We start from the raw sequence: 14770 nt of genomic DNA on the forward strand, positions 1-14770 counted from the left end.
GGTCCGGTCCGTGGTGGGGATGCTGTTTCGGTTCGGGGTGGTGGTGTTGAGCCCGCGGTGCCGGGGCTGGCCGGAGCTGTGGGTGGTGGGGTCCCGGCCGGAGCTGGGCAGCTGGGAGCCGAGCGGGGCCGTGGCCCTGGAGCGGGCCGGGCCCGGGGCTGGGGCCGGGACGGGGGCCGGGCCCGGCCTGTGGCTCGGCGAGGTGCGGCTGGCCGCCGGACCCGATGACCCAGACCCCCTCCAGGACCGGGACCCGCAGCAGCAACAGCAGCAACAGCAGCAGCAGCAGCAGCAGCAGCAGGTGCACGACACTTTCTGGTACAAGTTCCTGAAACGCGAGCCCGGCGGAGACCTTACCTGGGAGGGTAATAACAACAGCAATTACATTCATTCATTCAATAGTATTTATTGAGCGCTTACTATGTGCAGAGCACTGTACTAAGCGCTTGGGATGAACAAGTCGGCAACAGATAGAGACAGTCCCTGCCGTTTGACCGGCTTACAGTCTAATCGAACAACGATCGTGGTGTTTCTTAAGCGCCTAATGTGTCAGCACCAAACGAAGGGTGGGGGGAGAGGCAAGCTAGTCGGGTTGGACCACATGGGGGTCCGGCTCCGCCACTTGCCAGCTGTGTGACCTTGGGCTAGTCACTTAACTTCTCTGGGCCTCAGTGGCCTCATCTGTAAAATGGGGATGAAGACTGTGCGCCTCCCGTGGGACGACCTGATTACCTGGTATGTACCCCAGCGCTTAGAACAGTGCTCAGCACATAGTAAGTGCTTAACATATGGAGAAGCAGCGTGGCTCAGTAGAAAGAGCACGGGCTTTGGAGTCAGGGCTCATGAGTTCGAATCCCAGCTCTGCCACTTGTCGGCTGTGTGACTGTGGGCAAGTCACTTAACTTCTCTGGGCCTCAGTTCCCTCATCTGTAAAATGGGGATTAAGACTGTGAGCCCCACTTGGGACAACCTGATTCCCCTATGTCTACCCCAGCGCTTAGAACAGTGCTCGGCACATAGTAAGCGCTTAACAAATACCAACTTTATTAACATATACCAACATTCTTCTTCTTCTTCTTCTTATTCTCTGGGCCTCAGTGACTTCATCTGTAAAATGGGGATGAAGACTGCGAGCCCCACGTGGGACAACCTAATTTCCTTATATCTACCCCAGCGGTTAGAACAGTGCTTGGCACATAGTGAGCACTTAAATGCCTACATGATTATTATTATTATTCTTATCCCCATTTTACAGATGGGGTAATTGAGGCACTGAAAAGGGAAGTGATTTGCCCAAGGTCACACAGGAGACAAGAGGCAGAGCCGGGACCTGTATTCAGGTCCTTCTGACTATAAGGTTCCTGCTATACCCACTAAGGCCCCCTAGACCGTGAACTCGTGGGCAGGGAAAGAGGTTGTGGGTTCTGATTCCGCTCTGCCACTTGTCAGCTGTGTGACCTTGGGCAAATCACTTAACTTCTCTGTGCCTCAGTTACCTCATCTATTAAATGGGATGAAGACTGTGAGCCCCACGTGGGACAACCTGATGACCCCGTATCTACCCCAGTACTTAGAACAGTACTTGGCACATAGTAAGCGCTTAATAAATACCAACATTATTATTATTATCATCCTTGTTGCCATATTGTACCTTCCCATGTGCTTAGAACAGTGTTCTGCACACAGTAAGCGCTCAGTAAATACGATTAAATTAACAAATGAATGATAGAAGAGGGGAACATCCCCTTGCAGAATGCTGTACCCCATGTTGGTCGGGACCCTCGGCTCTTTCCAAAGTTGCCCCCACTTCCAGGGTCTCCCACACACAGTTGTCCCTTACACAGCCCATTCCAAATGCTTGGGTCCATCGCTTGGTTGCTGCATCCCAGATGGCACTTTCCACCCAAAGATCCTTTCAGCTGTGTGACTGTGGGCAAGTCACTTCACTTCTCTGTGCCTCAGTTACCTCATCTGTAAAATGGGGATTAACTGTGAGCCTCATGTGGGACAACCTGATTACCCTGTATCTCCCCCAGCGCTTAGAACAGTGCTCTGCACACAGTAAGTGCTTAACAAATACCAACATTATTATTATTATCCTTCTGTTGCAGCCACAGTCCCCACCCATGCCTCACCCTCAAATACTTTCTGTACCCTAAAACTTCCTGCATGGTCTTCCTCCCCCCTCTGCCCCCGCCACCAGTTTTTTCATTCTGCACGTACCAGAGCCTTCCTTAAATCCCCTTTTCTCTGTGATTCAGTCTGTCCTTTGTCGGCCCCATCACAACAATAGCCAACTTGTGGGAGAAGCAGCGTGGCTCAGTGGAAAGAGCATGGGCTTTGGAGTCAGGGCTCATGAGTTCGAATCCCAGCTCGGCCACTTGTCGGCTGTGTGACTGTGGGCAAGTCACTTAACTTCTCTGTGCCTCAGTTCCCTCATCTGTAAAATGGGGATGAAGACTGTGAGCCCCACGTGGGACAACCTGATTCCCCTATGTCTACCCCAGCGCTTAGAACAGTGCTCGGCACATAGTAAGCGCTTAACAAATACCAACATTATTATTATTAACTTTGTACCTGTCACTCTGGTTTTCAGCTGGTCACTCCCCGCATATAGAACTGAAAGAGAACTGGACGATTCTATATGCAGTTTTGTTGTTTTGGCTCCAAACAGTCCTCTGCTCCACCACACAGACTCTAGAGCAAGTGGAAGGTTCAGGAGCAACAGAGCAGGAAGCAAGAGACCCACAGGATGGGATTGCACAAAATCCACATATTGTCCAGAGCGGCTTCTGTGACATCCTGTTATATCATGGGACTGTCCTAACCCTGTTGCCTCCTTGTCTGGAATTCTAAGGGCTTCTCCCACTTCTCCCTACCCTTTCCTCATCCACCTTCATCAGCTTGCCCTTCTTTTCAACAAGTCATTTAACTTCTCAGTGCCTCAGTTTCTTCATCTGTAAAATGGGGATTAAGACTGTGAAACCTACGTGGGACAGGGACTGCATCCAATCTGATTAATTCCTATCTATCCCAGCACTTAGTACAGTGTCTGGCACGTAGTAAGCACTTATCAAATACAATTAAAAACAAAACAGGTTGCTCTGTTTCTCAGCTTCACCTGACTGTCCCCATTCAATTATATGAACTGCTTAGAGAGCATAATCTGTATTTTTGCCTGGAGTACCATTCCATTAATCAGTGGTACATACTGAGCGCTTACTATGTGGAAGAAAAGTCCAGTGTCATACAGGCGGTAGACCCGATCCCTGGCCACAAGGTGCTTGTAGCACACAGGAGGAAACATTAAAATAAATTTCAGGAAGTGGAGATAGTAGAATCTCCAATCAACAACAACCAACCAATCTCCAAATACCAACATTATTATTATTATTATTATTAATAATCTTAGATGTTTATAAGTCCTGTGGGGCTGGGGTGAGTAACAAAATGCTAAAGGGGTACCCGACCAAGTGCTGAGGTGATGCAGAGGGGAGAGTGTGTAGGGGAAATGAGGGCTTAGTGAGGGAAGGCTCCTGGAGGAAATGGGATTTTAGGAGGGTTGTGAAGGTGGGGAGAGTGGTGGGTTGTCAGATATGAAGAGGGAGGGAGTTCCAGGCCAGAGAGAAGACATGGGCAAGGGATTAATTGGTGGTATTTGTTAAGCGCTTACTATGTGCAAAGCACTAGCTGCAGGAGAGATGAGATTGAGGTACAGAAAGTAGGTTGGCATTAGATAATTGAAGAGTGGCTTGTAATTCTCTTGTACTTTCCCAAGTGGTTAGTTCTCTGTACACAGTAAGTGCTCAATAAATATGACTGATTGGTTGCTCAGTATGGTGAGGTAGGAGGAAGAGAACTGATTGAGTGCTCATGGTAAAGCATGTTTGATGAGATGGGGAAACAGTAGAGGCTTTTGAGGAATGGAAAGCTTTGGACAGATTTATTTTTCAGAAAAAAAATGATTCAGGCAATAGGATGAAGTATGGACTGAAGTGGGCAGAGACAGGAGGTAGGGAGGTCTGAGGAGGTGAATGCTATAATCAGTCAATGATTTGCATTAAGCACTTACTGTGATCAGAGCACCATACCAAGTGCTTGGGAAAGTCAAAGGGGAGGGATAACAAGAGTTATCACATCTGCCCCCGAGGAGCTTACAGTCTACCCAGGAAGTGCTTGGGAGAGTACAATATAAGAATAAACAGACACATTCCCTGCCCATCTGTGTCCCAGGCACAGGTGGCTGCCATAAAATGTACACTAATAACTTTCACTGGTGGATTGAACTTAGGTTGAAAAGTTTCTGTCTTGTTCACAATTCCCCTCTCAGCAGAGAAAGTCACTAGAAGCACTCACTCGGGTAGTCACGGATGCCAATATTGGGAACCTTAACATGGATGATTAGCATCTTTTTATCAGAGTCTCAATTTGGCACTTTGGACAAATGAACCATCTTAGCACAAATTCTTAGAAAATAGAATAGTTTCCTTTACCTTAAGTATCGATTTTGCCTTAAGCAGTAGTCTGCTCTAAGAACTAAACTATGAGATGTTCATCTGACTTATTCAAGACTGTTCTTAGTCCAGTGACACAAAAAGGGTCCTGTTCATTCTGATGTCCGGACCTAATCATAATGCTAGTGATAGAGTGAGTTTTCTAGCACTAGATCTATTCTGAGGAAACTTTTCCTCAATCCTTGCCAGGTTAAACCTGGGAACAATCAGCTGCTGAGTTCTAGCTCAATACTGACTCTGTCTGACTTCTTTTTCCCCTTAAGATCAGATATTCCATCAGGTCTCTTTGTAGCTGAAGAAAAATTGTGGCAAAGCCTCCAACTGGCATATATTAAAAACTGCAATCTGCCACTGTAGACCCAGGGAATAGCAAAGAGATATAGAGAGCTTTTAGTGTGTTTGTAGCCAGATCTCCATAACACAGGGCCATCCTTAGCTTCCCAAATCTCAAAAGTAATTCCGTATGTCCCTGGACTATTCTAGCACAGGAAATGAAGTAGCAACTTATCTTGAGACCAACTACAGTCCGCCTTCTCTGCCCCCTCCGACTTCTATTGAGAGCATTCTCATGTTTTTCTATTCAAATTTTTTTTAATTTTAAACATTAATTTTTATACTCATTCGTTCTTCTAGGTTAACCTTTATTTGTTACCAAAAGCCTGTGCACCTCCTCTTAAATAATAAGTAGATACAAGATTACAGAATGTTATCAGTCAATTGTATTTACTGATCTTCTACCGTGTACAGAGCACCATACTAAGCTCTTGGGAGAGTACAATATAAGGATATATTCCCTATCCACAACGAGTAGAAGATAAACAATGATGAATGATTAAATCAAATTACATTATTTGATTTGTTAGTAATGATAAAAAGCAAGAAAAAAGCTTGGAGAGTGGTTTCTAAGTAATATATTCTTTAGGGCATGCCTTTGGGCGGGAACAGCTTTTGAGTTTATAATGTAACTTGACTGCAAGGAGTTCCTGATCTGTGGAATTGAAAATAAAGTCTATTTTGAGCCTAAAATAAACTTTACAATGTTCAGAAGCAAGTTTGTTGTAAAGATGCTAATAAATGCACTAAATTAAAAATAACCAATTAATCATAACATACCAAGTGGCCAAGTTGCTTTTTCCCAGGAGCCCTTACAGTGTAGTAGATAACCATAAGCCAGCTATTCTTGGTGCCATTCTTGGTTTCACTAATGATTCACTGGGATAGTCATAAAAATAGCGTACAGTGCTCTGCATATAGTAAGTGCTCAATAAATACTATTGAATCAATGAATGAAAAATAATAGTGGTCTCTGCTAAGCATTTACTATGAATGAGGCATTTTATTTTTGTAGAATCACTTAGTTACTTTTCTCAGTAGCTCAATTTATTCATGCCAAAACAGATGTGGTAATTTCTACATCATTCCTGACAAGGCATTGTGAGGATCAGTGTCTTACTTTCTAAAGTTTTTGACTTTCTCTACAGAAAGGTACTATGTGTATTCAAAGCTTTATTAGGCTATTCCCTAGAAATATTTGCAACTACCCTGTGTCAGTACTGAATCGAAGCTTTTTTTAAAAATGGTCAAGAATGAAGATTACAGAGCTTCTTCCCATTGTTATGCAGCATGTCTTCAACTCTGAATTCATGGGTCAGTCAATTCGATAACTATTTTATCAAACAGCAGTATTTACTGAGTACTTACTTTGGGCAGAGAGCTACACTACACGCCTAGGACTAGTACTGAGCTCCTTGCTCTGAAGGAACTTTGTTCTGCATTAGGACACATCCAACAAATATGGGCAATAGTTATGGGCAGAGGTTTTCCAAAGCTTGGCCCTCAGAAGCAGTTTGGGCTAGTGGGAAGAGCATGGGCCTGGGAATCAGAGGACCTGGGTTCTAATTCCCACTCCACCCCTTGTCTGCTATGGGACCTTAGGCAAGTCACGTAACTTCTCTGGGCCTCAGTTAAGTCATCTGTAAAATGGGGATTAAAACTGTAAGCTCTATGTGGGAGAGGGACTGAGTCCAACCTGATTATCTTTGATCTACCTCAGTGCTTAATACAGTGCCTGGCACATAGTAAGCATTTAACAAATACCATTAAAAATGCTTATCTAAAAAGATATCCATCAATCAATTGCAGTTATTGAGCACTTACTGCATGCAGAGCACTGTACTAAGCACTTGGGAGAGTACAGTATAACAAAGTTGGTAGACACATTTCCTGCCCACAAAGGGTTTACAGGTCTAGTTTCATGATCTTGGGAACAACTCATTAAATCTGAGAATGGAAGTGTTTTTGTTTTTGTCAGGATCTCTCTACTTCTTCAGATAGTTTGAAGAAATTCTGTTTCTGTCAGAGAGATCAAATATCCAGAAATAAATATAGTTAGTTTCAAAATTGTAATTTAAATGTACATTATTAAGAATATGACTGTTTCCCAAGAAAACTTTTTAAAAAAATAATTTAAAAGAATGATACGATTTATTCCAAGTGGTGATATGAAGTTGGGTTGTCTAGAAAACTCTCAAGTCCTGAAATTTTGGAATCAAAAGTTATTATCCTGTGTTTCACCACTCAAGTGCAATTGCTTTTAACTTGAGGAGAAAGAACTTGAGAAGAAGTCTTTTGAAAGTATGGAGAGTAATCTGCTAGAAGAGAAGAGATAGGATTTTGAGATGAGCATGAAATGAAGAATGTGATTATGGGGATTAGAAGATGTGAAGAGGAAGTTGTATAAGGGAAAGGTGGAGATCAGAGTGTTCAGTGAGAGGAGTGAACTTGACTAGTCCAGGAGATAGAAGATAAAGTGGGCATAAATAGAGAGAGATTGCTAAAGAGAGGCTTTTGACATTAAGTGGGAAAAGACTTCGTGACAAAATCAGAAAAGTGAACAAACATGGTTATTTCCCAATACCGCTCTGCTGTGTGACCTTGGGTAAACCACTTCACTTCTTTGTGCCTCATTTCCCTCATCTGTAAAATGGGGATTAATTCTGTGAGACCCATGTGGGATAACCTGGTTTCCTTGTAACTACCCCAGTGCTTAGAACAGTGCTTGGCACTTAGCACTTAACAAATACCATCATCATCATTATTATTATCACTGTTATTATTATTTCAACAATCTCATGATCAGCCCTGACCTCTTGGATTGACTACAGAAATATGATAAATTTTACTCCTTTGGGAGCAGCTGATGTCAATTTAGCATCTTCCAAAGGGCAATCAAATGTTATTTTATCTTCTCTCCTTTCCAGGCATCATAAATGGAAAAAAATGGTTTTTTCCTCCTCTCTCACTCCATAATAATAATGTTAGTATTTGTTAAGCGTGTACTATGTGCAGAGCACTGTTCTAAGTGCTGGGGTAGGTACGGGGTAAACATTGTCCCCCGTGAGGCTCACAGTCTTAATTCCCATTTTACAGATGAGGTCACTGAGGCACAGAGAAGTTAAGTGACTTGCCCACAGTCACACAGCTCTGCATTGTCCCCTGTGGTAAGTGTGAGCTCTGCTCTTCCCACAAATTCCCAAAGTCTTATGCCAGATTCAAAAATTTTAGGAACAAGCTTTGAAGCCCCTTGATTGGAGAAAAGGCAAACTTTGTGGAACCTGGGCCTGGCTCTGGCTGGTCTCCCCAAGGGCTGAAATTGACCAGATCTTTTTTATTAATGGTATTTATTAAGTGTTTACTATGCGCCAGGCACTATACTAAGAGCTGTGGTAGATACAGTCTAAGCAGGTTGGACACAGTCCCCCTCCCTCACAGTCTTAATCCCCATTTTATAGATGAGGTAACTGAGGCACAGATTAGTTAAGTGACTGGCCCAAGGTCACGCAGCAGACAAGTGGCTCATCTGGGATTAGAACCCAGGTCCTTTTGACTCCCAGACTGTGCTCTATCCTTTAGGCCAGGCTACTTCTTAGAAGGAGAGTTGGGATAAGCACTAACTACCCTTGGAGCTGTATGGGTCCACGGGTTCTAATCCCAGCTCTGCCGCTTGTCAGCTATGTGACTTTGGGCAAGTCACTTCGCTTCTCTAGTCACTTCACTAGTCTCCCCCGATTAGACTGTAAGCCCGTCAAAGGGCAGGGACTGTCTCTATCTGTTGCCGGATTGTTCATTCCAAGTGCTTAGTACAGTGCTCTGCACATAGTAAGCGCTCAATAAATACTATTGAATGAATGAATGAATTCTCTGAGCCTCAGTTCCCTCATCTGTAAAATGGGGATGAAGACTGTGAGCCCCAAATGGGACAACCTGCTCACCTTGTATCCCCCCCAGCACTTAGAACAGTGCTTGGCACATAGTAAGTGCTTAACAAATGCCATTATTATTATTATTACTGGGAAATGTGGTGATGGATTCTCCCATCTAGTGGCAGATTAATTAGGTGGGGTCTGGACCTTTTAAGTGGTAAACTCCCAGAAGATCTTGACATCATCCAGGAGAAAGCTTTGTGGTCAAATGGAAGGATAGTGTGGCCCTGAGAGTTAGGTGGCCTGGGTTCTAACCCGGCTCTGCCACTCTCCTCTCTGATCACAGTCAAATCACATTACTTCTCTGCGCCTCATTTTCCTCTTCTCTATAATTGGGATTCAGTAACTGTTATCCCTCTCCTTTAGACCGTGAGCCCCACGTAAGACAGAGACTATGTCCAATCTGATTAACTAGCGCTTAGTACAGTGCTTACCACGTAGTAAGTGCTTAACAAATATCATTCTTATCATCAATCCCAGGCAATAGGGCACACTGAATACATACTTTATTTGCTTGTGTATACCGTATGCCTATGTTACTATCTGTGAGGGAAGAAGGGAGTTGCATGAGTTGCCTACTGAGGGAAGATTTTGGTGGGGGCAGGTAGATTGAGGATGATTTCAAATCATCCTTTGTTTAAAGTTGTTGGAGAGGTAGGATAGCTCTGTTTAAATGAGGTAAAGGAAAGAACTTGATGGGTCTGAACAGAAACATTCAATCCATGTATCCCCACTCATTCATTCATTCATTCATTCATTCAATAGTATTTATTGAGTGTTTACTGTGTGCAGAGCACTGTACTAAGCGCTTGGAAAGTACAATTCAGCAATAGAGGCAATCCCTGCCCATAATAGGCTTACAGTCTAGAAGGGGGGAGACAGACATCAAAACAAGTAAACAGGCATCAATAGCATCAATATAAATAAATAGAATGATAGATATATACACATCAAAACAAGTAAGCAGGCATTTATATAAATAAAATTATAGATATGTACATAGCATCAATATAAATAGCATCAATATAAATAAATAGAATTATAGATATATACACATCAAAACAAGTAAGCAGGCATTTATATAAATAAAATTATAGATATGTACATATATACAAAAGTGATGTGGGGCGGGGGTAAAACAAAGGGAGCAAGTCAGGGTGATGGGGAGGGGAGAGGGAGCTGAGGGGCTTAGTCTGGGAAGGCCTCTTGAAGGAGGTGAACCTTCAGTAAGGCTTTGAAGGGGGGAAATGTGATTGTTTGGCAGATGTGAGGAGGGAGGGCATTCCAAACCAAGGGTAGGATGGGGGCCAGAGGTCGACAGCAGGACAGGCGAGAACGAAGCGCAGTGAGGAGGTTAGCACCAGAGGTGAGGTAGAAGGGGGCAAGGGGATGAAGAGCTTTGAAGCCAGTAGTGAGGAGTTTTTGCTTTATACAGAGGTTGACAGGCAACCACTGGAGATTTTTGAGGAGGTGGTGTGACATGCCCAGGGCGTTTTTGTAGAAAGATAGTCTGGGCAGCAGAGTGAAGTATAGTCTGAAGTGGGGAGAGAAAGAAGGTTGGAAGGTCAGAAGGGATGCTGATGCCCAGGACGTTTTTGTAGAAAGATAGTCTGGGCAGCAGAGTGAAGTATAGTCCGAAGTGGGGAGAGAAAGAAGGTTGGGAGGTCAGAAGGGATGCTGATGCAGTAATCCAGTCGGGATAGGATAAGTGATTGTACTAACGAGGTAGCGGTTTGGATGGAGAGGAAAGGGTGGATCTTGGCGATGGTGTGAAGGGGAGACCGGCAGGTTTTGGTGACAGATTGGATATATGGGGTGAATGAGAGAGCGGTGTCAAGGATGACACCAAGATTGCGGGCTTGTGAAACCGGAAGGATGATAATGCCGTCCACAGTCACCGGGAGGTCAGGGAGAGGACAGGGTTTGGGAGGGAAGATAAGGATCTCTGTCTTAGATATGTTGAGTTTTAGGTGGTGGGAGGAAATCCAAGTAGAGATGTCCTGAAGACGAGGAGGAAATGCGAGCCTGGAGGGAGGGAGAGAGAACAGGAAAGGAAATAGAGATCGGGGTATCTTCCATGTAGACATGATAGTTGAAGCTGTGGGAGCGAATGAGTTCACCAAGGAAATGAGTGTAGATGTAGAATAGAAGGGGATCAAGAACTGACCCTTGAGGAACCCCTAAAGTTAGGGGATGGGAAGCAGAAGAGGAGCCTGGAAAGGAGACTGAGAATGAATGGCCAGAGTTAAGAGGAGAGGATGGAGTCAGTGACTTCTGCCTCAAACAGAAGCTCCTTACCATTGGCTTTAAAGCACTCAATTCCCTTCTCCCTTCCTACCTTACCTCTCTGCTCTCCTATTACAACACAGACCGCACACTTTACTCCTCTAATGCTAACCTCCTCACTGTACCTTGATCTCCTCTATCTCACCACTGACCTCTCTCCCATATCCTGCCACTGTACTGGAATGCCATCTGACTTCATATCTGACAGACAATTACTCTCCCCACCTTCAAAACCTTATTGGAACGTATCACTCAATCAATAGTATTTATTGACCGCTTCCTATGTGCACTGTACTAAGCATTTGGGAAAGTACAGTACAGCAGAATTAGCAAACAAGTTCCCTGTCCATAATAAGCTTACAGTGTAGAGGGGAAGACAGATATTATGAACAAATAATTAATTTATAATATATAATTTAAAGATATGTACATAAGTGCTGTGAAGTTGGGGATGGGGCAAATATCAAATTTCCAAAGGTCACAGATCCAGTGCGTAGATGATGTAGAAAGAGAGCGAGCTGAAGAAAAGAGTGCTTAACTGGGGAAGGCCTCTTGGAGGAGATGTGACCTTAATAATGCTTTGAAGGTGGATAGAGTGGTGATCTGGCATATATGGAGTGGAGTGAGTTCCAGGCTAGGGGGAAGATGTGAGAAAGGTGTCAGTTGTGTGATTAATGAAATAGGGGCGCTGTGAGTAAGCTGGAACTAGAGGAGTGGAGTGTGCGGGCTGGGCTGTAGTAGGAGATCAGTGAGATGAGGTAGGATGGCACAAGCTGATTGAGTACTTGAGTGCTAAAGCCAATGGTAAGGAGTTTCTGTTTGATGTGGAGGTTGATGGGCAGCCATTGGAGGTTCCTAAGAAGTGGGGGGAGTTGGACTGAATGTTTTTTGTTGATAAATGATCCGTGCAGCAGAGTGAAGTATGGAATGGAGTGGGAAGAGACAGGAGGCAGGGAGGTCAGCAAGGAGGCAGGTGCAGTAATCAAGGTGGAAAAGAATAAGTGCTTAGATCAGGATGGTAGTAGCTTGGGTGGAGAGGAAAGGGCGGATATTAGCAATATCGTGAAGGTAAAACCGAAGGATTTGGTGACAGATTGAAGATCAAAATATTCTTTAAGAGCCTTTCCTATTACCTCATTTCCTCTTCTCCCACTCTCTTCTGTGTTACCCTTGAACTTGGATTTGCCCCCTTTTTTCACCCCTCTCTCAGCCCCACAGCAGCACTCATGTACATAGCCTTAATTTATTTTGTTTCCCCCTTTAGACTGTAAGTTCATTTTGGGCAGACTACGTGTCTATCAACTTTGTTGTATTGTGCTCTCCCAAGCACTTAGTGTAATGCTCTGCACACAGTAAGCGCTCAATAAATATGATTGATCGATTAGGCCACTATGGGGAGAGAGTATGCTAGGAGAAGCCTACAGGGTGAGAGATTCTGAGTCTTCATACTATTTTGGCTAGGTTCTGCTTCAATGAGCTGTTCCTATGTTCATTTGGAAAGGCTTATTTAAATGAGTAGTTCTATATTCAAGATAAGTTGGGTCTCCTCCAACTGATAATTGTCTCAATTTTCTACGCTGGCCAGGGAGGCTTGGCTATAAAGTTTCAGATCACTGGGTGCCCTGCACATCAGAAATATATGTATTAGAAGTATAATATATGTATTAGGTAAGAAGCTTAGCAGTTTGAATTTCCTGATTTATGTGTTCACAATATTCAATTGTAATGTCACATAATTGTGTATTTTTTTCTCTAAGCTTTTGCTCATTTAAAATTTAGGGGATTGAAGGGATTATTATGACAGGATTTACAATGTTAGGCAGCAAAAATTATGGTTAAACTTCCAAAATTTTTTATGGCATTTATTCAGTGCTTAATATGTACCAGGCACTGTATTAAGCACTGGGGTAGATACAAACTAATTCATTTATTCATTCAGTCGTATTTATTGAGCTCTTACTGTGTGCAGAGCGCGGTACTAAGCACTCAGAAGAGTGCAATAAAACAATAAACAGACACATTCCCTGCCCACAGTGAGCTTACAATATAATCAGGTTGGAGAACAGTGCTTTACAGGTAGTAAGCACTTAACAAATGCCATCATTATGATACAGTCCCTGTCTCCCACGGGTCTCACAGTCATAATCCTCATTTTACAGGTGAGGTAATTGAGGCAGAGAGAAGTTAAGTGACTTGCCCAAGGTCATATAACAGACAACTGGTGGGGTTAGGATTAGAACTCAGATCCTTCTGGCTCCCAGACCCGTGAACTATCCACTAGGTCACACTGCTTCTCTGTACTGTCATGTTGTACCCTGGCACTGCTATAGAGATCTAGGAAATACTACTTGCTCCTTTTGGTGGTTTTTTTACGTATTCAAAAATAGGTTCTTTTGACATTAAGATTTCTGTTTCAGGGTTGCATTTAAGCTAGTAGAATATGTAATCTTTTTCCCATTTACTAGCAAGACTGACATACCTCTCCACTCTGTTTAGTCTAGTCCAGTGTCTCACAACTATAGTGCTTGCATCGAGATTTGAGCAGGCTGCATTTGAAGGCTACACCATTATCTGCTTTTGAAAGTCACTGAATTCCATTCACCACTTTTAACAACCGAAAACTTCACATATTGGTCTCTGTTAATTTGACTTTGTTCGTTACCAGGGGACTTTTCTCTGGCTTAGATGAAATCTCTCCGCCTAGTTTTTCTCAGCATTTCAAGATCAGTTAATGCCTTATGGCGGAATTTGGGGGGAATTCATTTTAGAAAGCATTTCTTGCAAACGCCCAGGGAAGGCAGTGGAATTGAATCGCAGTCTTTCATGCGAAAAACTGCTTTTTGAATAGGCTGAAGCAGGGTGTTTATTGTTTAATCAATTTTCTGAATGGTGGAGTTAGGTTTTATTAGTGAAGTGATCCAGTTAGTGGAGAAAATTAGTAGTGGCAAACTACAATATTTTCTTTTAAAAAAAGCAGTTGTTTTGAATATATTAGTACTAAAAACAGATGTTTTGAATATATCAGTACTCTGCCTAGAACAAAGAGGCTTACTAATGCTTTTGAGAATTTTGTCATTAGGATGTTGTCAGACTTTCAACTCAAAGAATAAATTGAACATGTTTTGAAAAAATTAATTCATTTCAATAGTAGCCAACTAGTGACAATTTTTAAATTGGAAAGCAAATCAACTTTGGTGGAACAACTTTCTCTTGGGTCAAAGGGCAGGGCGTTCTTATATGGGAACTCCCACATTTAGGAGAAGGTCAGAAAAGGCCCTTAAGGCCTGGAGCTTTTGAACAGGGAATGTGTCTGTTTATCGTTATATTGTACTCACCCAAGCGCTTAGTACAGTGCTCTGAATGCAATTAAGTGCTCAATAAAAATGAATGACTGGGTGGAGGATGCTGAGAATTGAAACTTCAAGGTGGTCGAGAGCTGGCACACTGGCACCTCCCCCACCCCCCCCACCCCCAGTTAGATTGTTTTTTCTGGAGTAGGGAGTAGTTACAGTTAATATGAGAGAGAGGCTGAGGAGGATGAGGATAAGGTAGAATCAGCAAGGAGCAAGTCACTGGTGACCTTTGGGGAGAGAGAGTCATCTCAGTTGAATGATGGGGGCAGAAACTGGATTGCAGAAGGTCAAGAAGGGAGTTGGAGAAGAGGATGTAGGGGCAGCCGGTGTTTACAACCCTTTTGAGGGGTTTGGC

The 14770-nt window shown here is 43.4% G+C and overlaps 1 protein-coding gene across 1 annotated transcript in view; it reads left to right on the forward strand.

Moving 5' to 3' along the window:
* The first annotated feature begins 1 nt into the window (after position 1).
* Positions 2-14770, forward strand: part of EPM2A (EPM2A glucan phosphatase, laforin) — an 82172-nt gene continuing 67403 nt past the window's right edge. The window contains exon 1 of the mRNA XM_029058650.2: positions 2-365. Within this exon, the coding sequence (XP_028914483.1) occupies positions 20-365 (346 nt within the window). The 5' untranslated portion in view covers positions 2-19. The remainder of the gene's footprint in view (positions 366-14770) is intronic.

This window comes from Ornithorhynchus anatinus, chromosome 2 (assembly GCF_004115215.2).
Source record: "Ornithorhynchus anatinus isolate Pmale09 chromosome 2, mOrnAna1.pri.v4, whole genome shotgun sequence".
NCBI lineage: Eukaryota > Metazoa > Chordata > Mammalia > Monotremata > Ornithorhynchidae > Ornithorhynchus > Ornithorhynchus anatinus.